This window comes from Heterodontus francisci, chromosome 36, assembly GCF_036365525.1.
Source record: "Heterodontus francisci isolate sHetFra1 chromosome 36, sHetFra1.hap1, whole genome shotgun sequence".
Classification (NCBI taxonomy): Eukaryota; Metazoa; Chordata; class Chondrichthyes; order Heterodontiformes; family Heterodontidae; genus Heterodontus; species Heterodontus francisci.
In genome coordinates this window covers 28,850,789-28,873,316 of record NC_090406.1, presented here as the reverse complement: position 1 = coordinate 28,873,316, position 22,528 = coordinate 28,850,789, and the positions used below count along the sequence as shown (strand labels likewise).

Sequence of the window (22,528 nt, the reverse complement as noted above, 5' to 3'; positions counted from 1 at the left end):
ATTACAGGCCAGCCAGCCTAACCTTGGTGGTGGGAAATTATTGGAAAAAATTCTGAGGGACAGGATAAATCTTCATTGAGAAAGACATGGATTAATCAAAGACAGCACAGATTTTTTAAGAGGTCTTGTCTGACTAACATTACTGAATTTTTTGAGGAGGTAACAAGAAGGGTCATCTGATGTAGTCTATATGGACTTTAGAAAGGCTTTTGATAAGGTCCCACATGGCAGACTGGTCACGAAAGTAAAAGCCCATGGGATCTAAGGCAAAGTGGCAAGTTGGATCCAAAATTGACTCAGAGACTGGAAGCAAAGGGTAATCGTTGATGGGTGTTTTTGTGACTGGAAGGCTGTTTCCAATGGTGTTCCGTTCAGTACTAGGTCCCTTGCTTTTTATGGTGTAGAGCAATGATCTGGACTTGAACATAGGGAGTATGATTAAGAAGTTTACAGATGATACAAAAATTGTAAGTGTGGTTAATGAAGAAGAAAGCTGTAGATTGCAGGTAGCTATCAAAGGACTAGACCAGTGGGTAGAACAGTGGCAAATGAAGTTCAATCCGGAAAAGTATGAGGTAATGCATTTGGGAAAGGCTAACAAGGCAAGGAAATACACAATAAATGGTAGGATACTGAGAAGTGTAGAGGAACAGTAGGATTTTGAAGTGCATGTCCTCAGATTCCTGAAGGTGGTTGAACAAGATAAGTGACGTTGTGACACATCACCGGGTTATCATGCTGAGTATATGAGTGAGAAACTTTAGTGGAAAGTGAAGATGCTCAAACACTTTACTTTGCTTGGCCTCCAGCCTTGTCATTGCAATTGGTGTGTGCCCTCCCTCTGCCCCAAAGATGTTGGTTGATGCTTATTGGTGTCAGGATGCTGAAAGAGATGGGATGACCTCTTGTTCTGGTACTCTCTCTTCTGTACGCCAGTGTCTCCTGCATGAAGAGTAGAATTGGGTTTGTGTATGCCATGTGAAGGGTTTTGAAAATGTCTGAGTCAGTTTTGATGAGATGTGCGTGATGAGACAAAGAAACAGCAAGTGTGGCTAAGAGGGGATGTAATTCTGAGGGCAGTAGCAGGTGTTGAGGGTGTGTGCACTGGTAGAGGAGGTGCAGGGAGCTGTCCCATTTTGATATGTTGAGAAGCGGAGGAGGGAATGTTTGATAGTACTTGGACTAAAGTAGGGAGATGTAGGATGTGTAGAGTAGGAGAGATATAAAGGGGAGTCTTTACCATGGCAATCCTGGTGAGGTCAAATCTCTTCCTGCACTGCAGCCAAGTCCTGGAAACAATGCTGGTGGCATTTACTTGCTCTGCCACCTCTCTCCATTACTATAGCTGCTAACTCAATTGCCTGAACACCCGTCACCGATCACTTATCACAGGGGAAGATGACCTCTTTCCTACTGCTAATTTGCTCTTTTAGCAGGGCTGCATCGAAAATCTGGTGGCACTGGATAAATCATGCTGCCCACTGCTTCAAAAACTCGCTTCCACTAACCACCAGTGAGAAGTGCACTCTAAGGGGATGCAGGCTGCCTTTAAGTAGCAACCAGATTTTCCACCCCAGCAACTTGTGAGTCGCCAGTAGGGAATGTGACTAACATGGATAGCTCATCAACTGTTAAATTAGGCCCAACCACAAAAAGTATATGAAGGTAGGTCGCAGATCAGCCATGATCTCATTAAATGCCAAAACAGGCTCAAGGGGCTAAATAGTTAACTTCTATTCCTATGTTTTTATGTTCCTGAAATTGATCAGGCCTCCCACATCGTGCGGGCAGAGGGGATACCAGACATTTTCTACCCGATTTCCGATGCACACAAAATTCAATCCCCATTGTCTCAAAGCTGATATGGCATGTGAAGTAAACATCTGAGGGTAGATCAAAATTGCCAAACCAGAACAAAGATCAAGGAATTTCAAGTGCAAGTTACATCCAACGCAAATTGAATTTCTGCAACCTTTTACATTGGTTTAAAAATCATCTGCTGGAAGTCATTATCATACAACAAACTGGCCATGCCCTCAGATCGAATTAATCACCAGGGCAAGTTTCTGCTAATTGTACCCATTTGTGACCTTTCAAGAAGGCTGGTAAAATTAAGCTTTTTTTTCAGGCACCAGGGCACTAAAAGGCACCTCTTAAACCTTTTTAAATATTTACAAATATTTAGTTTACTCAGAAACTGACTACTGTACACCAATGAAACTAGTAAATGGTTTGGTATAGTTTCTTGAAGTCATTCAGTTCTTTAAAATTGGGTTACTCACAGTAGTGCACCAGAGACTTATTAAAAGTCCTTATTTTTTGTGGTTAACCCATTTTCAGCTGCATTAATAAAACTGCACTCAATTTTTTAATGCAAGGGAAAAAATTATGTTCTAAAACATTGTCCAATTATGCTGGTTTAGATTTTACATTGGTGATTATGCAAATGTGTTTGAGTGGAAACTTGGAACATCACTTCACTTTGGAAACAAGCGCAATTTTGAGCACAATTTGCACCTGGATTGCCAATTGCGCCTAAAGTGAAAACTCTATCCCCTGATGTGTATGCTGGCTGTCCTGCTCGCACTGAGGTATGACCTGCTGTAGAATTGCTTAACTTTCCATTGTTTGCAAATTAACTTGGTCTAAATGTTAAGTTTAAAAACATTAAATCTTTGTAAGCTGAATCTAATTTTTATAACAATATCATATGAATTAAAACAGAATCCCATTCAAACCATATTACATTAAGTTTGTGTGCCAGTGACCAAACTCTACTCAGCCTCACAGCTCCAGCGACCCAGGTTCAGTTCTGGGTACTGCCTGTGCGGAGTTTGCAAGTTCTCCCTGTGACTGCGTGGGTTTCCGCCGGGTGCTCCGGTTTCCTCCCACAGCCAAAGACTTGCAGGTTGGTAGGTAAATTGGCCATTGTAAATTGCCCCTAGTATAGGTAGGTGGTAGGAGAATGGTGGGGATGTGGTAGGGAATATAGGATTAATGTAGGATTAGGATAAATGGGTGGTTGTTGGTCGGCGCAGACTCGGTGGCCGAAGGGCCTGTTTCAGTGCTGTATCTCTAAAATAAAAAAATAAAAAATTATTACACATTATAAATGGGAGAGTTTGTGTTCAAACATCTGTACTGTAACACAATTTTATGGCCAACCTGTATCTGCCAGCTCTTCTCCATATGTCTCTCCACTCTCATATGGGGTAAGAGGTCAGAGTTTGGCAACGGGATGTCGAGCACTGTTCTCTGGGCCAGTTTCCCCTTTGAAAAGAAAATAGACAGTGTGAAGACCCTCTGTTTTCCATTAAGGAACACTTATTGAAACCGGGGTTGCATTCCCTATAATGGAAAACAGAGGGCATTCACACTGTCTATTTTCCATTATAGGGAATGCAACCTAGGTTTCATTAAGTGTTCCTTAATGGAGCTGCGAAATGCAGGAAAGGATCAGCTGCACATCATGTAAAGTTCTTACTTCCATGGACAGAATTGCATGTGAAGGCTCTAATGGTTTGTGAACATTTCTGATAAGTTATAGAATGGTGTTCACACAGTGATGGCAAGGTGGATGGAAATGGAAAATGTGCTTCTTAATGTCACAAGATCTGATTGCCTCCTTGCACCCAGCCTGCCTGGTGAGATCATTAAATTTCTTACAACAAATTTGCAATGTGAATGTTAGTGAGGGTGGCATTGACTACCAAGCCACTTCCTTCTATTGTGTCTAATTGCTTCCTTTTATTGGCATCCTCTCCTCAGTCACAAATACTTGATTGCCTCCCATCTCTTACTTGGAACAACACATGTTCATAGAGCAGTTTGTGAACTTGAAGCTCTGTGTCCTGCTGCAGCACTCTCAGCCATGCTGCTCTTTGTCTTGCTATTCAAAGTCCATGCTTGTAGCTGTTAAATAAGCTGATGCCCATATAAATGTTTTAAAAGCACTGGATTTCCCATGCCTCCCTCCAGTAGGCAGTGCTAAAGGAGCTGGTGGCCTGCCCTCATCACTATAATGGATATGACCCCACAAAATTCAGCAGAGTCAGAATGGGGTCTGCCCTGATACATTTCTAGCAGGAACCCTGCTGAATTGAAAAAACCCAGCTCCAAGCATCCAAATATTTGTCATTATTACAAAATGTGTCAGTGTTACTCTCCAACTCTCCAAAAAGCTGTCATTATTACAGATTATAGATGACAGTGTTACTGTCCAAATGACTGTTATTATTCTTTGTAGATGAGAGTGCTAGTGGTATTGGGAATGAATAATAACTTGGCTGAAGGGAAAGAAACAAAGAGTACTCATTATAGAAGTTAAATCAGGGTGGGGAAAGTACTCAGTGGAGGCCCAGAGCTTAGTGATGGAAATATCGCTGTTTCTCATTTACATTAATGACCTGGAATTCAAAAACTCAGTGCAAATGGGTCAAATTTTCAGATGATACCAAACTAAGAGAATCAGTGAAATCAGACGAGGCAACTCAGAAATTACATAATATGTTGGATAAAATATATAAGTGGTAGAACAATGACTAATTAAATTAAATAGAGGCAAGAGTGTAATGTGCTGTATGTAAGGTAAAATAGGCAGCACGTGTACTGCATGAAAGGTGTTGAAGTAACTAAGGATGGAGTTGAAAGAAACCTAGGGGGTGAATTTTCATTTTTTGTTCAGTGGAAATGAAAATTGTTCAGGGCGTAGACGGGCAGCCTACCCCAAACGCTCGTATTCTGCCCAGTGGTAAAAGTGAACATTCACCCTTTGGAGTCTTAGTAGTCTCAACATTCCTTAACCTCACTCATTCTATCATCTCTCAGTCTCTCAAGTTTCCTCTTTTCCCACTCTTTCTCTCATCTTTCTCATTTTTCCTTTCTTTCATTCCTCTATTTTATTGTTTTCCTCCTTTTCACTCAATCTCCTCTCAGTTCCTACTTCATTATCACTCATTTCCTTTCTTTCCAAGCCTCTTAGTTTCTATTCACTTTAAGTTTGTGTGACATGACTAACCTGTTCTCTGGAATCATTGTTGTTTGGTGCAGGAGAGGTTTCACACCTGATTTTGTTGAGGAGATTGTCTTCTGTTCCATTCTTCCTTCGTTTCTTGCTCAGTTGTGTAGGCCAGATCATCCCTGATCGGCAGAACCTGCTAAACCTGTGGTACTGTAAGTTTCACTGAGGAATTTCACCCCCCAAATGCAAAAATCTGCAGGGCCCAGTCAAGTGCTGAGAGCTTGTGCTTGTGGCAGGATCACTTCCTTCTCCCTCCTTCGCTGGGTTCTGAGTGGAATTGAGTGAATGGAACAGGCACAGAAGAGCTACATATGGTTTGTGACATATGGCTTGACTATCCTTTTCTATATGAACACATTTATACCTAAACGTGCAAGTGATCATAAAGTTCATGACATAGTTTGTTTGAAAGCATGTGCTTTTGGCCATTTTAGAAATGGTCCTTATTTCTGTTCATTTCCTACTTACCATGCAAGGGCCTCAATTCATGTTCTTTTAATGACCTCCTTTTGCATTTCCTCAGATAGTTCTATTACCACCTTTCATTTATCTTTTCTACTTATTTAATGTGTTGCCTATTTAATCAGTTAGAAATAGCAAACCAGTTGGGGATTTTGGCAAGTGAACATGACTGAAGCTCGTCTGTGGACTTGTTGGCCTTTGACTGCCTTTCAGCTTTACCGTCAGTTTCCTTCTGTTGATTGCTGCGATCTTCAGATGGTAGTAACGGGTGGTGTGACAATTTAGGAAAGAACAATTGATCAAAGTCGGAGCAAACTCCCCCTTATTTCCCCACTGAGAACTAGCTGAAGCTATGTCTTCACTTGTGCTCCTGGATGTTAAAGGTGAAGTTTTGTTGCCTGCCAAAAGTTGTCGGGGGTCATGTTCGACTCACAAACAAGTATTTGTATATTCTTTCCCCCCACCCCGCCCCACTCAGCTAAAAGATAATCTTCCTTTTCTGCATTCCTCTATCAGATACCCTCTTTCCCTCTGGTCCTGAATTGGCTCTAAATATTATCAAGAGTTGTATTACCTACTCTAAGCCAGATTGGTAATAGCTACTTCCAGTGGGACTTGTCCACTAAGGTACTCAACACTAAAAGTGGAATGAATCCCTAGGAGTAACTGAAGATTATATGTAAGATTTTCTTTTTTCTGACCAGTCACGTGTCTGATGCCCATGCAAATCGATCACTAAGTTTTGAGTCTCCCAATTCACTTACTGAATTAGGATTTCCTTTTGTCTGCTATAGACTGCACATTCCCCATTTGTAGGAACATGCCTTGCTTACCTATGTTCGGAGAGCTCACGGTGCAAACTGGCAGAGTCAAAACTTAGTGAGCCCCATATCTGTGCAGGGTTTCTGCTCGAGATTAAACAGATAAAACTATAAAGCTTATCATAATAAGTAAGTGTCCTGCTGCTTGCCCACCTGGGATACACCTACTTATCAGGGCATCCAGGACAAAGCAGCTCACTTAATTGGCAATCAATCCACCACCTTAAACATTCACTCCCCCATCATCGACGGACAGTGGCAGCAGTGTGTACCATCTACAAGATGCACTGCAGCAACTCACCAAAGCTCCTTCAACAGCACCTTCCAAACCCACGATCCCTACCACCTAGAAGTACAAGGGCATCAGATACATGAGAACACCACCATCTGCAAGATCCCCTCCAAGCCACACACCATCCTGACTTGGAACTATATTACCATTCCTTCACCATCACTGGGTCAAAATCCTGTAACTCCCTTCCTAACAGCACTGTTGGTGTACCTACACCCCAAGGACTGCAGCGGTTCAAGAAGGCAGCTCATCACCACCTTCTCAAGAGCAATTAGGCATAGGCAATAAATGCTGGCCTAGCCAGCGACGCCCACAACCTCCGAACGAATAAAAAAAACTATCATTGCAAGTGCAGCAAGGCAGGACTTCTGTCTGCCCAATTGCCTTTGCCCTGATCCCATCCCAAATCCTCAGATTCATGATTTGAATAATAGGGTGAGCACCTGTACCAATAATAGCATAACTGGGGTGCCTGCCCGGTAAAGCCAACTGAATTTCAGAACAGCAGCGTATGGATCTATCGAGTTAAAGCAGGCCTATCTAAAATGCTAATCAATCCTTGGTTTCTCACTGGTCTGCTGCTCAACAAACAGCAATCAATCAGGTCCCAAAATGAGATGGGTTGGATGAAAATGGAATAGTGTAGGTCAGATGGTTTCACAGGTCGGCGCAACATCGAGGGCCGAAGGGCCTGTACTGCGCTGTAATGTTCTAATTCTAATTCTAATTCTAATATGGAGTTTTCAAGGCTACATGTGTGCCTGCACCCATAGGTATCCTGTCAGTGTATAGAATTGAACTGATCACACTCTTTGTTTTACAGGTTTCATTGAGAGGGTGTGAGCTGTAAAGCATCAATGACCTTTGTAGGGTGATGGGCTATGGCCTGACAAATTTGATAGAGGTCACCTGAGGTTACTTGGAAAGATCCAGTAGCAAAAAAAAATTCAAGGTGGGGTCAGGTCTCAAATTTTCTTTGATAACGCACCTGTGAAGTGCCTTGGGATGTCTTAGTACATTAAAGGCGCTACATATATGCAAGGTGTTTTTGTTGTGGTCATTTTCACCTCTACAGATAAATCTGTGCTCCCTGTTAAAATGAGCTGCATGCCTTTTCAATAACCTCCCAGGATGGAGAGAGAATGCTTCCTTCAGAGGCATTGATAGGTGGAGAAATCTAATTAAGGCGATCTAAGTCTGTTCATATCTGGAGTGCATATCAATGTGTTGGAAACAAGTGTCCTATGTGATGCCTTGCTCTACATTCCCTCAATCTAGCCTCTTCCATTTTCTCATCCTGTCCTTTTCGTAAGCAAGCAAGGAAATCTCATTAGAAAATCATTTCCTCAATCCAAAATATAATAGCCTCTGCTAATTTTTTAAATGGTAGGAGATGTGTTTTGTGAAGCTCCAGAGATTAATGGCAAAGAAAAATCACTTCCTTTGAAAATTTTAGATAATTACAGTAAGGTGGCCTCCCTTTATGTGATATCCACCCCTAAGGCTACAATATTAGCTACTGGGAAGTGCAGGGTTACAAAGTTACACCACTGAGTACAGTTTGTGCCAGTTAGTTCATAATACCAGATTGTGTTAGAGTGCATTGTAGTAGTAACCACATAATGTTAGACGGAAGTGTGATTGTAAACAGAGAAGCATGTTAGTTAGTTACCGGTCGATTATATGTGAGTGTAGCATGACAGTGTTCAAGTTGTGTTAAAAAGTATTAAGTAAATTTTATTATAAAGGAGTTTAGTTAAGGAATACTGTGACAGTGAGCAAGTTATTTTGGACATTAGTATGATAATGGCCAGGTTACAAAGCAGGTTGCTTTAATAGTGAGCCTTCAGTCGTGAGCAAGTTACAAATCACTCTGTGGTAGTGATCAGGTAGTGTCAGTGTTAATGGTGTCTGCTGTATAATCTGTGCTGCTGCTTTCCAGACCAGTCTCCATCTGAATTGTTTTCTTTCCTTTTTATGAATTAGGAATGGCAGCCCTGGACAGCAAAGCATCTGGTAAAATGGGAGTCCGAGCTGTGGTTTTCTACATGGTAACCACTATCATCGCTGTGTTCATTGGAATTGTCATGGTAATGATCATCCATCCTGGCAAAGGATCAAAAGTTGACCTACATCGGGAGGGAAAGATTGAGCAGGTGCAGGCAGCTGATGCTTTCATGGATCTAATCAGGTCAGTGGGTCTCTAAATGAAAAGTAACTGGTTGTGCAATAATCAGATAAGCGTCCAAATAGTGGATTAGGTGGTCTTTTAGCTCAGGGATCTGGCTTTGAATTGTGGAGCAGATTCGAGGAGCTGAATGCCCTACTCCTGTTCCTGTGTGACTATGAATGGAATTTGGGGCAAGCCTATTTCTGTCTGGTTTGTGCCACCTCTTGGCCTCTTTGAAAAATTCCAGCAGGAGAGGGGCCGAGTGCTTCTTCCACTCAATCCCTTCCCATTGTCATGTCATAATTGGAGGCTGGATTAGCAGATTGATCAGGTTCCTCCAGAAAACCCACCAGTTCTGCTCAGCATACAATCAATGGCAAGTTCTTTCATATAAATGCAAGCTCTTTCTTGAAAGTTTTTCCTACATCTGGATGAAGCAAGTGTACTTCATGTACAACAGCGATAACTGGATCTCACAACAACATATCCAAACAGCAATTGATCCAAAAGAGATCGATGTTTGTTAGGGAAGCAGCACACCAAAGGAGCAGCCAACAAGTTGACTTTGTCCAAATGATCACTTAGTCCATGCCCAGCGATGGAGTGGCAAGGTGCTACAGCGAAATCCCACTTCACAGTGCTGGCACTATGCAAGGCTCCCGGAATTTCAGGGCATTCTGTGCAGGAGTAGTTTATCAGTCTTAATCATTTTTTTATCATGCCCTAATTATGTGGCTGAGATGTAAATTAAAATCTTATGCCTAGGACATGCTTAATGATAGCTCTAGATTGGTTTGATATAACTTTCCAAGGCAGCCTTGCACTCTTTGCACTGTTATTGTTCTGTTAATCTAAAGTGAAGAGCAACAACACACATGCCACAGCACAGGTCGAAATACAGATGTTTAACTATTGTCACTGTACTAATACTCTTCCATTATATTCTACAGGAATATGTTCCCACCCAATCTAGTTGAGGCATGTTTCAAACAGGTGAGTAGTTACTAAACAAAGCCATCAGTTTTAAGCCTGATTCTAAATGACTATCAACCCTTTGAAGGGGAGGTGAGCTTGTCTGGGAGGGATGGGGCAGGGGGTGGTTCCCACACTTCCCTGGGAATTCGAACTGCAGAGGAACCTATGCCTGCCAAGAGCCGGCATTACTCCCACTGAGGCTCAGGAAAGGCCCCCACAATCTTCTGACTAACTGTAATCAATCCCACGAAGGAATCAAATACATTCAAAAAATGCTCTGCTGGCTCCATTGGGAGGTGAAGTTTTAAAAAATACTTGACTTTTTGTTGGACTGTCGTAGACCTCTGACCTCTATCAGAGCAGCATGGGACCACTCCAACTTTGTTGCCAGTGGATTGAGGATGCACCCTGTGGATCTCCTGACTAAGGCAGGCTTATAACTGTTCCACTGCAATTTGAGTTTGGGCCAATGTATTTATTCCTCCATAAAATAACCAGCAGAAAATTTCTGGAAGCAAAAGCAAAATACTGCGGATGCTGGAAATCTGACATGAAACAGAAAACCACTCTGCAGGTCAGGCAGCCTCTGAGAGAAAGAAACAGAGTTAACGTTCCATGCTGTTGACCTTTCAACAGAAGTTCATCTCTTCCGGGCATTCCAAAAAGGTTCCATCAAAAAATGGTCAGTAGATTTTTTTCTTGTTTTTCTTTAGGTTACTTCATGCATCCAAAGCCCCTTTATTTTCCACTGTTATATCAAGAAAAACGTTCTAACTCAAATAGTTATTATTTCCGCTGTGTGTTAGAGTTAATTCCAATCCCTTTGTCCACGCTCTATAAATTCCAACTTGTCTAAAGTGCAGCTGCTTGTATCTTGTCCCACATTAAATCCCACTCCTCCTGTTCTTACTGATCTACACTGGCTCCCTGCCCTTCAACATATTAAATTTAAAATCTTTGTCCTCATCTTCAAATCTCTCCATGGCCATGCTCCACTCTACCCTACAAACTCCTCCGGATTGACTTTCCTTTCTACAACCTTCAGTCTTCTGACCCTGGCCTCCAGAACATCCTACCCTACCATTGGCGGCTGAGTATTCCGCTACCTCGGCCCTGCTCTCTGAAATTCCCTCCTCCGACCTCTCTGTTCCTTTTATCTCGCTTTCTCTCTCCCATCCTTTTAACTCCTTTTCAAACTGTATTTCATATGTCATCAATCATCTTTTCTCATTTCCTTCCCCTGACTAGGTGTTGCATCCATCCTTTACTCCTCTGAAAAGTCCCTTGAGATATTTGCTACAGTAAAGTTAAGTTGCTGTAATAGTAGTACTAGTACTAATAGTTATAGTAGTTGCCATGGACTAGTGCATTAAAAGTTGTGTTGACCAAGTAAAATAAACAACAGTGTCTGCCACTACTGTAATTGTGAGTCTTCCACCAATTGAAAACAAGGCAAAAGATCTGGGCCCTAAAATTACACCTCGGGGAACTAACGTGTAGGCACGTAACGCATTTATCTAAAATGCCTCTCTCTGCTATTTTAATAGTGGCAGTAACTCATTTATTTTAAACACTGTTGACATCTACATCACTGGCAACTTTCAGGGAGCCACAGGGGACAGCATGTAACTTTGCTGCATTAAGAATGTAACTGACACAATATTAATTAGTTGCCCATTCACATTCTGCGACAGTGCAGTGAGCACCATCTTAAGACCTGAAGGACTTACCAGTTCCTCAAGTACTTCTACAGAAACTTTTTCCAGACCCAATATCCCACCAAGCCATTACTATCTTTAAAGTATCATCATCAACTTGCCTTTGGAAGGAGCTATAGCAAATAAAATGATCACACTGCAAAATGTCAGGTATAGATGTAAGGTGTGCAGTTGGAAGACATGGGCTATATTTCCTTTAAAGAAATAAAAGCAAAATACTGCGGATGCTGGAAATCTGAAACAAAAACAAGAAATGCTGGATTCACTCAGCAGGTCTGGCAGCATCTGTGGAAAGAGAAGCAGAGTTAACGTTTCGGGTCAGTGACCCTTCTTCGGAACTGACAAATATTAGAAAAGTCACAGATTATAAACAAGTGAGGTGGGGGTTGGGCAAGAGATAACAAAGGAGAAGGTGCAGATTGGACCAGGCCACATAGCTGACCAAAAGGTCACGGAGCAAAGGCAAACAATATGTTAATGGTGTGTTGAAAGACAAAGCATTAGTACAGATTAGGTGTGAATATACTGAATATTGAACAGCAGCAAGTGCAAACCTGAAGAAAAACAACCTGAAAAAAACAGTGGGTGAGACTAAGATGAAATGAAATAAATGCAAAAAAAGATTGTAAAAAATGTAAAAAGGAATGTAAAAAAAAGGAAGAAAAAATAACTAAAAATGAAAGTAAAGTGGGGGGCTGTCATGCTCTGAAATTATTGAACTCAATGTTCAGTCCAGCAGGCTGTAGTGTGCCTAATCGGTAGATGAGATGCTGTTCCTCGAGCTTGCGTTGATGTACAGCATCTCATCTACCGATTAGGCACACTACAGCCTGCCGGACTGAACATTGAGTTCAATAATTTCAGAGCATGACAGCCCCCCACTTTACTTTCACTTTTAGTCATTTTAAGTTATTTTTTCTTCCTTTTTTTTACATTCCTTTTTACATTTTTTACAATCTTTTTTTGCATTTATTTCATTTCATCTTAGTTTGTTCAGTTTGCTTACCCACTGTTTTTTTCAGGTTGTTTTTCTTCAGGTTTGCACTTGCTGCTGTTCAATATTCAGTATATTCACACCTAATCTGTACTAATGCTTTGTCTTTCAACACACCATTAACATATTGTTTGCCTTTGCTCCGTGACCTTTTGGTCAGCTATGTGGCCTGGTCCAATCTGCACCTTCTCCTTTGTTATCTCTTGCCCAACCCCCACCTCACTTGTTTATAATCTGTGACTTTTCCAATATTTGTCAGTTCCGAAGAAGGGTCACTGACCCGAAACGTTAACTCTGCTTCTCTTTCCACAGATGCTGCCAGACCTGCTGAGTGAATCCAGCATTTCTTGTTTTTGTTTCCTTTAAAGAAACTGCCTATAGCACACTAGAACAATGCTTAGCAGTATAAGGAGAACAGAACGCTCTCTTCAACAGGTTAAATCCCCTGAGTTTCACTTAGGCAAGAGGAGGCAAATTGTAACACAGGAAGAAGTGGCAACAAAACATCAGGAGAGACAAAACCAGAAAGAATGGCAGCAGGGTGGATGTCAGTGGTGAGGCAAGATTTGGAAGAGTATGACAAGAGATCTGTAGAATCAGGACAGAAAATTATTTTCATAATCTCAGGAGGCCCAACAGTCAATGAAAAACGTCAACTTCAGAAATCTCCTGAGAAGGTAAGAAATGGTGCTATAAATATCCAGTTAAACAAGAGGTAGAATAGTGTTCCAGCCCATTTTATCAACTGAATCCAATTGTTGCGGACCCACCAGCCACCCGATGTGCTTTGTGAGTCCATGGCCCTTGCTCCGATTTTCCACATCTGAAGTCCAGAGAGGAGTAATGTCAATTATTTTTGTTAGTCCAGGGTGGTAAGGGTTACGGAACAAAGACGGGTAAATGAAGTTAAGATATGGATCAGCCATGATCTAATTGAAAGTCAAAACAGGCTCGAGGGGCTGAGTGGCCTACTCCTTTCTCATGTTCCAATGTAACAGTAAGGTAAATGGGGAAAAAGTGGGAGAAATGTAAATCACTGAATGATAACACTCATATTACTTTGTCTTTTTCAGTACAAAACAAATTATGACACACGCAAAGTCATGAGACTGACGTCGTCATCATCCATCAATCTTACAGTCAGCACTGAACCATCCATCATGGACAACGTAACAGAGGCATTCAAAAAACTGCAGGAGTTGATGCTTGCCGATGAGATTATTCCAGTTGCTGGGTCATCCAATGCAGTGAATGCGCTGGGTCTCGTGGTCTTTTCTATTGCTTTTGGTCTTGTAATCGGCAACATGAAACAGCAAGGCCGGGCACTGAAGGAGTTTTTTGATTGCCTTAATGAAGCCATCATGAGACTGGTTGCGATTATAATCTGGTATGTTTTAAGGTGGAGGTTTGTTTTAGAACTAGCGTTAGAGAGCTATAATTGGTTAGCACCTGAAAACAAGTTCAGGGATCAGGATGTACGATAAACCCGTGCTGTTGAATGGAATGTAGCCAGCATGCTGCCGACTAATTATAATGATTTCTGCGTTCAGCTGGAGTTTCTCGTGCTGTTCATTGGCTGCTTGCATGAGCAGGAGACCCATTATTGTTAGTAACTTGCACTTCTTAAAGCTAACCTGCATTTCTTAAAGGATCATTGTGGCTGCAACAGGTGCTGGGAGTCATTCTGCAACTGAATCTGACCTGGGAAAGAGAGAATGCTGATCTTGGAGAAAACAGGCCCCCAGGTTCTTGGATGCTGCACTGGAAGTCTCTGTGGAGGAAGTGGAAATGAGAAGAGATGCTCTGTATCTTCAAGGGGGCAGGAGGCCCTCCAGACACCTAATGAGGAGGTGGTGGGAACAGAGAGCTGCGGAAGTTAATGCCAGGAGTGCAGCCCCAAGGACCTGGATGCAGTGCCAGAAGAAGTTTAATGACCTAACACAAGTGGTCAATGTCAGGGAATGTATCTTCAAATGACATATCCTAACAACTACACCACTAGCCTCAGCCACTCTTCAATTCACCACACCCTCATCACTCACCTACCAGTGATCTCTATCAATCAGGAAGCATAACTAACACTGTATGGTTCACCTCACCCTCAAACATTTAACACTGCTGCAAGCCTCACACCTACATCTCACAGCTTGCACATACTGCCATGACAGTCACATCACCCAAACAGATTGCACCACACTCACTGACACACTTCCCTTTCTCTTGCAGGAGAGTGAGATGCACAACTGGAGGTAGCAGGAACTAACCGGTGGGGGACAGGCACATCAGCATGTTCTACCCCCGTGGAGGACACAACACGATCCATTATTGGAAGGGACATTGCTGAGGCTGTGGCCAGGGTTAGTGTTGAATCCACTGAAGAAGACACTATCCTCATCCTTCGCACATCCCACTTCTCCCTCATCCCTAACTCTAACTAACAAGCTGCAGTTGGTGTAAGCACTCATTTCTTACTTTCTCCCATCCCATTACCACAACCAAACGCTTGTCACTTTTTCATATCTGGTACCCAAGAGCTTCAACCTGCCCAGGCCAAGGTGGAAGAGCAGGAAGACGGTGAAGATACAGGGACTCCATCACTCGATTTCACACTCGCAGTCACCAGGTCAGATACTGACACTGATGCCAGGGCAGTGGGAAAGGAGAGCATAGGTGCAAACTTGCCAGAGGTTGAGCTCATAAACAAGTTCTGCTGCAGAGGACTCTGATGAGGACTTTGATGGGGAAGGCTAGAGAAAAAGATGAATAAGCTGATGGGTGTACACATCAAAATACTTGGTGCATTGGGAAGCCTCCAGAAAGCATGGAGGAGTCCAGCACAAACTTGGTATAGAGTTTCGCACACAGCTTGCAGCCCACCTTTTCCTAGCATGGAACGGGTGGCCAACTCCATCAATATACTTGTGGAACCAACCATGATGCAGTGTCTGACAGCCGAAGTCTTAGCGTCCATTGCAGCAGAAGCAGCAACTACCCAATGTCTGAGTGCTGCAGTGGAAGCTCAAACTGCTTGCACCATGACTCTGGATACCAGAGTTCCATGGGGCTTCCAGGGTGTCACAGCTGTCCAGCAACTTGTTCTCCAACAGATTACTAGGATTGCTGAGGCACCGCCCATGAGGGTGGCTCCATGGAGCACGAACCTGTTGTCCTCTCTCTGGATGACAGCATTCATCCTCTCACCACTGTCACTCTGCCAGTGCCTTTGCTGTTGCCAGTCAGCCAGCCAGCCCTGACTTCTGCCACCCATGATGTGCCTTCTAGGACCAGAGCTGCTCAAGGTCGTCCTCCAAGGCCATCTGCAGTGTACTCCAGTAAAAGTCAGCTGCCTTCCACAAGCCATGCTGCAGCCACTGGGGCAGCATCCCAGAGGAACACTAGGACAGGAAAAGGCATACAGAAGACATGCACAATGGTGATTAGTTTATTCTGGTATGCAATATGGCATGATTTAATTTATAAATTTGAATTGGAATCCGTGTTTTTATTGGTTTTTGTTCCTGTATTTTGGCTGAGAAGACGATGTGATGGTCAGTGATTGAAGAAAGGTAAAGTGTGTGGGATTTTAGAGAATGGGGAACTGGGGATGATATTATTGGTATTGCCGTTGAATTAGTTGTTCACGTACAGCCTGGGCAGAAAAGGGCTGTATAGGTTGCAGCTTCCTTCCTCTTCCTCCTCTTGTGCCTCTTCCTCTTCCTCTTACAGTTGCTCCTCAGATTATCACCTCATAGGTTGTGGCAAGGGCTGTTCTCTCATGATGCCAAAGTTGTGCAGCATGAAGCGTACTGCAAAAAATCTTGAAACACGCTCAGCCAAGCTCCTCCAGAGCAGTACAGGCAGTGGAATCATTGCTTCAGTCTGATCTATAAGATATCTTGTGGTAGCACAGCTCTCATTCTAGATCAGCTGCTCATATGTCCATGGGTTGCGAACCAGAGCCATAAGGCATGTCATCAGCAGATAGCCCTTGTTGCTCAGTAGCCACCCTTTGATTTGTCATGGTGGTTGAAATACAGCAGGCACAGAGGACTGCACAGAATGAATGCATTATGACTGCTGTCAGGATATCGGGCATTGACCTGCATGATGTGGTGCCTGTGGTCACACACCAACTGCATGTTAAGAGAGTGGAATCCTTTTCAATTCAGGTACATGGCAGATTTGACATGAGGTGTATGCAATACAATGTTCTTGCAAAGCAATGTGTATGCAGTCAATGGCACCTTGCACCATGGGAAGCCTACCATCTTTGCAAACCTTCATGCTCACTCTGACTGCTTGGGCCGGTTTTTAAATGCTGTGCAAGTGGGTGGGTTTTGAATGGGTTGAAACCAGGCCCCTTCTGTCTGGCAAAAGGGAATGAAATGAAATGATCTCTCTTCACAGAAAGCCTCAGTGACCTCACCAATACAACGGTACACTATAAACTGCGAGGCATTGCTAATAACCCCAGCAACAGCCTGGAAGGAGCTGGAAGCATAAAAGTTCATAGCCATGATGACCTTCACAACCACAGGCAATGCAGTCCTTGTCCAGCTCTGAGGTTGGATTTGTGGCTCAGCAGTTAGCATATTTCACTGATGACCTCCTTAGTGGCTGTCACTGAAGTTCAGTTGGGAGAATTGTGCCCTGAACACTCCAGATATGGCCTTCTTCTAGGACCTGTTCTTCACTTCTCCTCCTCCCTCTTCTAGCAGCTTGCCCTGCTCTTCATGGCCTCTGCTCATTCCCCCAGTCATGCTCAATTCCAAAACCAAGGCCTTCTGGGCCATCCAAATGACTGGAAGCAACTGATTTGGGCATAAGCCATGAAGTTACCAAAATATTATTTCAGCATCAGTCAGACCAGACCCAGTAGACAATTGAAACTTTTCATACGTATTGAAAAGCACACAAAACGTGTAGATTTGCAGCAACAGTCACAAGAAATAATCAGCTACTAACCTGTAAGTAGTTAATGATCCCTTTAAATAGCGCTGCTTGGAGGAATCTTTCATATCTTTCATGCCATTGAACATGTGTTCAGTTCTTGGAGGTTAGCGAGAGCACTGAGCTCCAAAATGGCAGCGCAGGTGTCAAATCACAACACAACATCATGATCTGCCTGTTCCACAAGGTGCCAATGGATGTTATGTGTCTGCGCAATAACCTTTTTATTAACAACAAAAACAAGAAATGCTGGAATCACTCAGCAGGTCTGGCAGCATCTTAGTTTAGTTTAGAGATACAGCACTGAAACAGGCCCTTCGGCCCACCGAGTCTGTGCCGACCATCAACCACCCATTTATACTAATCCTACACTAATCCCATATTCCTACCACATCCCCACCTGTCCCTATATATTTCCCTACCACCTACCTATACTAGGGGCAATTTGTAATGGCCAATTAACCTATCAACCTGCAAGTCTTTGGCGTGTGGGAGGAAACCGGAGCACCCGGAGGAAACCCACGCAGACACAGGGAGAACTTGCAAACTCCGCACAGGCAGTACCCAGAATCGAACCCGGGTCCCTGGAACTGTGAGGCTGCGGTGCTAACCACTGCGCCACTGTGCCGCCCCTGTGGAAAGAGAAGCAGAGTTAACGTTTCGGGTCAGTGACCCTTCTTCGGAACTGGCAGAGTTAACGTTTCGGGTCAGTGACCCTTCTTCGGAACCTCTTTATTAATATGGTTTCTGGCGCACTTTGCATCAGAATGTCATTTTCGAAACTTAAGGGGCTTCACAGCATCCAAATAATAGATGCTACTGAACCCAATTTCATCCCCACTGTGTCTGATAAGTATTGATATTAGAGGTTCTTGGTTTAGTGCTATAATTAAGAGCCCTGCATTTTCTATCTGGTTACAGCAGTTTATCGGGTAGGTGAGAGTTTCAGGAGTTTCTAGGCAATAGTGATCATAACATGATAGAATTTTACATTCAGTTTAAGGATGAGAAGTGCGGGTTGAAGAACAAGGGTAGGAAGATGGAGTTGGCTAAAGTGAACTGGGAAAATAGGTTAAAAGGTAACACAGTAGAGAAGCAGTGGCAGACATTTAAGGAGATATTTCAATATCTCAGCAAAGATGTGCTCCTTTGAGAAAGAAAGACTAGGAGAAGGTTGCCCATCCATGACGAACTAAGAAAGTTAAGGAGAGCATCAAATTGAAAAGAAAAAGCATACAATACTGCGAAGATTTGTGATAGGTCAGAAGATTGGACAGATTTTAGAAACCAGCAAAGAATGACTAAAAAGAAATAAGGAGGAAGAAATTAGAATATGAGAGAAAGCTAGCTGGAAATATTAAAAACATATAGTAAGTGTTTGTACAAGTATTTAAAAAAGAAAGGAGTAACTAAAGTGAGCATTGGTCCCTTAGAGGGTAGACTGGGGAATTAATAATGGGAAAGAAGGAAATGGTGGAAGCATTGAACAGGTATTTTGTCAAGTCCCCTGGACCTGATGGCCTGCATCCTAGGGTCTTTAAAAAAGTGGCTGCAGAGATAATAGATGCCTTGGTTGTGAGCTTCCAAAATTCTATAGATTCTGGAAAGGTTCCAACGGATTGGAAAATCACAGATGTAACACCTCTATTTAAGAAAGTAGCAAGACAGAAAGCAGGAAACTATAGGCTAGTTAGTCTAACATCTGTTATAGGGAAAATGCTAGAATCCATTGTTAAGGCGGTAATAGGACATTTAGAAAATCATAATACAATCAGCCAGAGCCAACATGATTTTGTTAAACGGAAATCATGTTTGACTAATTTATTAGAGTTCTTTGAGGAAGTAACAAGCAAGATGGATAGAGGGGAACCTGTAGATGTGGTGTATTTGGATTTCCAAAAGGCCAATTTCCAAAATAAGGTGCCACATCAAAGGTTACTACATAAAATAAGAGCTCATGGTGTAAGGGTTAACATATTCACATGGATAGAGGACTGGTTAGCAAACAGGAAGCAGAGAATAGGGATAAATGGATCATTTTCGATTTGGAAAGCCATTCCTAGTGGAGTGCCACAGGGATCAGTGCTGGGGCTTCAACTATTTACAATCTATATCAATGACTTGGATGAAAGATCGAATGTATGGTAGCTAAACTTGCTGATGACACAAAGATAGTTAGAAAAGTAAGCTGTCAAGAGGACGTAAAGTGTCTACAAAGGGATTTAGATAGGTTAAATGAGTGGGCAAAAATTTGGCCGATGGGTATAATATGGGAAAATGTGAACTTGTCCACTTTAGCAGAAAGAATAGAAAAGCAGTATATTATTTGAATGGAGAGAGACTGCAGAACTCTATGGCACAGAGGGATCTGGGTATCCTGGTATATGAATCACAAAAAGTTAATATGCAGGTACATTAAGTGATTAAGAAGACAAATGGAAGGTTAGCATTTATTGCAAGGGGAATCGAGTAGAGAAGTGTTGCTATAGCTGTACAGGGCCTTGGTTAGATCGCATCTGGAGTACTGTGTACAATTTTGGTCTCCTCACTTAAGTATGGATATAATTACTTTAGAAACGGTTCAGAGAAGGTTCACGCAACTGATTCCTGGTATGAAGGGTTTATCTTATGAGGAAAGGTTGAGCAGGTTGGGCCTATACCCATTGAAGTTTAGAAAAATGAGAGGTGATTTCATTGATACATATAAGATCCTGAGGGGACGTGACAAGATGGATCTGAGAGGATGTTTCCCCATGTCGGGGGAGTCTAGAATTAGGAGACACTGTTTAAAAATTAGGGGTTTCCCATTTCAGATTCAGATGAGGAAATTGTTGCCCTCAGAGGGTTGTTAGTCTGTGGAATTCTCTTTCCCAGAGAGCAGTGGAGATTGGTTCATTGAATATATTCAAGGCTGAGTTCGATAGATTTTTGATCAACAAGGGAGTCAAGGATTATGGGGGCCAGGCAGGAAAGTGGAGGTGAGGCCACAATCAGATCAGCCATGCCTCCTCCTGCTCCTATTTCTTGTGTTCTTGTGTATCTTGACACCGCCCCCCCCCCAATAGTACTTCCTGAATTATCCCCCAGAAGTGGCATCAGGCATCTGATGTGTTTGTCCAAATATGGGCAAGTGTATTATAATGAGAGCTAATTTAAGTTGCCAATTTCCAGATTTCAAAACAGACAAATTGTTAATTAAAAAAAATCTTTAGCTAGGACTGCTGGCCAGCTTACATTGCTGCAAGGTGCCACAGCAAATTCCTTCCCTCCTGCCTGAAGTGGGTGGCCCAATGGCACAGTGAATGGCTGTGTGCCACAACTGAAATATTAAAATTCCTCTGACCCCAAAATAGGGGCCAGGGTCAGGAGCACGCACATAGTGGGTGGGGGAGGGGAAGGGACAATTCCACTCCCCCACAAAGGGGCCCATCACCATTACAGCTCACAGTTTCTAGGATTGACGTTTGACATGCCTGCTGGCCACACTTTCAAGCCTAACATATGAACATACATGCGAACATACAAATTAGGAGCAGGAGTAAGCCACTCGAGCCTGCTCTGCCATTGAACAAGATCATGGCTAATCTGATTGTAACCTCAACTCCACATTCCTGCCTATCCCTGATAACCTTTCACCCCCTTGCTACATCCAAATGCAAACAATGCTGTGCAATCAAAAAGACAGGGACTCAGTTCTTAGTCCTACATCAGCAGGGATGTTCACAGCCAAATAAGCTCCTGATTCCCTTCCTGAAGCTCTCCATTCTTTCCCACAAAGACTGAAAGTTGGCCCTTATAACTTCACTATGCTCTGACATCCAATGTATTCAGAGCATTTGTATGTGTGGATGTTAAGTTCGCACAACCCTCACAGACTGAGGATCTAATGTGCACCAGGGTGATGTGGATCTAAGCGAACCCTTGCTTCATGGTTTTCTTCAGTTGGACTGTGCTAATGAACATCTGGGCATGCATTCCTGCATTGAAAACTAAGCTTGCATTCAATTAAAAGCAAAATACTGCGGATGCTGGAAATCTGAAACAAAAACAAGAAATGCTGGAATCACTCAGCAGGTCTGGCAGCATCTGTGGAAAGAGAAGCAGAGTTAACGTTTTGGGTCAGCGACCCTTCTTCGGAACTCCAGTTCCGAAGAAGGGTCGCTGACCCGAAACGTTAACTCTGCTTCTCTTTCCACAGATGCTGCCAGACCTGCTGAGTGATTCCAGCATTTCTTGTTTTTGTTTAAGCTTGCATTCAAACAGTGCTCAATGAAGCAAAGTGACTGTTCCACAATCACAGCCAAACTGGAAGGGGCAGTTGAATTTGAAGAGATGATACAGATCTACAAAGTGAGTTAGACAAACTATGTCACTGGATGGAACAACAATCGATAAAATTAAACAGGAATAAGTGTAAAGTACTGTACATTAAAAAAAAATAGACAACAGATATAGGGTTGGAGAAAAAAGCATTGCTAGAAATGTCTGGCTACAATTGGATAGTTAAGAGTGCAACCAATTGCGTGTAGTCTTATGGAGCTGGTCAATAGAGAAGGGTTGAAGGAGGATAGTGTGGTTGACAACATCGAAGGTTGCAGAGGGATTAAGGAGGGTAAAACACCATGGTCATCATCACACAATGCTGTTTGTGATTTTGAATAGGAACATTTTGGTGCAGTGCTGTGGAAGAGGTGGAAGCTGGATTGAAGATATTCAAGCAGTAAATGAGATGCGGGCAGGGTGATTTGTTCAAGAACCTTTGAGAAGAAAAGTAAGAGATGGGACCCTAGTTGGTGCAGACAGAGGCGACAGGCAAAGGTTTATCGATGAGTACAGTGGTTTTGAAAGGATGGAGTACTGCACCTAAAAGACAGATGGCTGTTTATGGTGTCAGCTAGCATGAGGACCAGATAGGGAAGGTCAGTGGTCAGCAGTTTAGGGAAATGCGTTGCAATTGAGGCACCTGGAACTGGATTTTCAATCGGGGGTCAGGAACCGGAAATAGGGGCTGGTTCCAGGTCCCAACCCTACATAGCATGTTTTAAGCACCCACTGGGATTTTAAAATCTTCAGCCAATTAAAGGCTAGAGAGCAGGCTCGCTGTCCAATCAGGGATAGTGGGCAGA

The 22,528-nt window shown here is 42.9% G+C and overlaps 1 protein-coding gene across 1 annotated transcript in view; it reads left to right on the top strand.

Annotated features, from left to right (window-relative positions):
- Positions 1-22,528, top strand: part of slc1a6 (solute carrier family 1 member 6) — a 68,402-nt gene that overhangs the window by 22,509 nt on the left and 23,365 nt on the right. Inside the window, exons 3-5 of the mRNA XM_068016417.1 lie at positions 8,582-8,786; positions 9,716-9,758; positions 13,526-13,839. Coding sequence (XP_067872518.1) covers positions 8,582-8,786; positions 9,716-9,758; positions 13,526-13,839 — 562 coding nt within the window. The remainder of the gene's footprint in view (positions 1-8,581; positions 8,787-9,715; positions 9,759-13,525; positions 13,840-22,528) is intronic.